This window comes from Eimeria tenella, genomic scaffold (genome assembly GCF_000499545.2).
Source record: "Eimeria tenella Houghton genomic scaffold, Eth_scaff2454, whole genome shotgun sequence".
In the NCBI taxonomy this organism is placed as follows: domain Eukaryota; phylum Apicomplexa; class Conoidasida; order Eucoccidiorida; family Eimeriidae; genus Eimeria; species Eimeria tenella.
This window is the reverse complement of record NW_013542318.1, coordinates 3,022-4,399: the sequence shown is the minus strand read 5'-3', so window position 1 is coordinate 4,399 and position 1,378 is coordinate 3,022. Positions and strand designations below refer to the sequence as shown.

At 65.2% G+C, this 1,378-nt stretch overlaps 1 protein-coding gene across 1 annotated transcript in view; it reads left to right on the top strand.

The window, feature by feature from the left end:
• Positions 1–7: 7 nt before the first annotated feature.
• The window catches only part of ETH_00042540 (uncharacterized protein), a gene marked incomplete at both ends in the record, with an annotated part of 3,023 nt that continues 1,652 nt past the window's right edge, over positions 8–1,378 (top strand). Inside the window, one exon of the mRNA XM_013374997.1 lies at positions 8–1,313. Within this exon, the coding sequence (XP_013230451.1) occupies positions 8–1,313 (1,306 nt within the window). The remainder of the gene's footprint in view (positions 1,314–1,378) is intronic.

The following is a 1,378-nucleotide window of genomic DNA, read 5'->3' as shown; positions in this document are numbered from 1 at the left end:
TTTTCAGCATATTGGAGCAGCAGCAGCAGCAGCAGCAGCAGCGGCAGCAGCAGCAGCGGAGGCAGCAGCAGCAGCACCCTGTGGATGAGTCTTCTATGCGCTTGCTGGTAGAAACCTTGTCTCACTTACCTGTGAGACCCCACAGATACCCAGGGGACCCCTCAGGGGGCCCCCGAGGGGGGCCCCCAGGGGGCCCCCTGGGGGGCCCCCAGGGGGGCCCCCAAGGGGGGCCCCCTGCCCTGAGTTGGCGGCTGCTGGGCCTTTTCGTGTCTCTGTCTCTAAAGAGGCTGCAGCAGGGGGGCCCCCAGGAGATAAATCGTTTGCTGCTTTCTTGTGGGGCCCTCAGGCAACGCCTCAAGAGGTCTTTGGGGCCCCCAGGGGGGCCCCCAGAGGGGCCCCCCGCGGGGCCCCCAGGGGGGCTCCCAGGAGGGTCCCCACAGGGGCCCCCAGGGGGGTCCCTATTGGGGCCTTCTGAGGGGCCCCCAGGGGGCCCCTCAGTAGGGGCCCCTGGGGGGGCCCCTACAGGGGGCCCGCAGCAAGTTTATGAGGGGGCCCCCCAAAGGATTGCAGGCCAGGGGGGCCCCCAGCACCTTGTGGGGGGCCCCCAGGGGCCCCCCCGAGAAGCCGTTGCTGTTTATTCAAAAGGAGAGGGACCCAAAAATGAACCCTTTGCTCATTCGGGGGTCCCTCTGGGGGCCCCCAAGGGGCCCCCCACTGATTTGTGTTTAGCAGCAAATAAAGAAGCTGAGGAGGGAAAGACTGAGGCCCTGCTGCAGCAGCTTTACGAAGCAGCAAACAAAAACCTTGCTGCTGCTGCTGCTGCTGCGTGTGGGGGTGGAGAAGCGTGTACAGGTAGCGATGCAGCAGCAGCAGCAGCAAGGAAAGCAGGTTCAGCAGCAGCAGCTGCAGCAAGGGAAGCAGCAGCAGCAGCAGCATCCTGGGCTGCTGGGGACGCCTCTCTATGGGGGCTAGTTGAGGTTGCTGCTGCTCTTGCTGCGGCAACAGCGCTGCAGCAGCAAACTGCTGCAGCAGTGGCTGCTGCTTTGTGCAACAGCGGAAAGTTGCTGCTGCGGGGGGCCCCCCAACCAGCTACGCTAAGGGGCCCCCCAGCAGCGGCAGGGGGCCCTCCAGCAGCAGGAAAGAGCAAACCAGGAGCAGCAGGGGGGCCCCCACCAGCAGCAGCAGCAAAAGCAGCAACAGCAGCAGCAGCAGAGGGCCCCTGGGGGGCCCAGCGGCTAAACCTGTGTCTGTGTTTCTGCTCGTTCCTATCTGCTGCAGCAAAAATGCAGCAGCAGCAGCAGCAGCAGCAGCAGGTGTTCGTTGACTGCGCAGCCATGCTGCTGCAGCTGGTGGAGGGGCCCCCCCCACTATCCCTGCT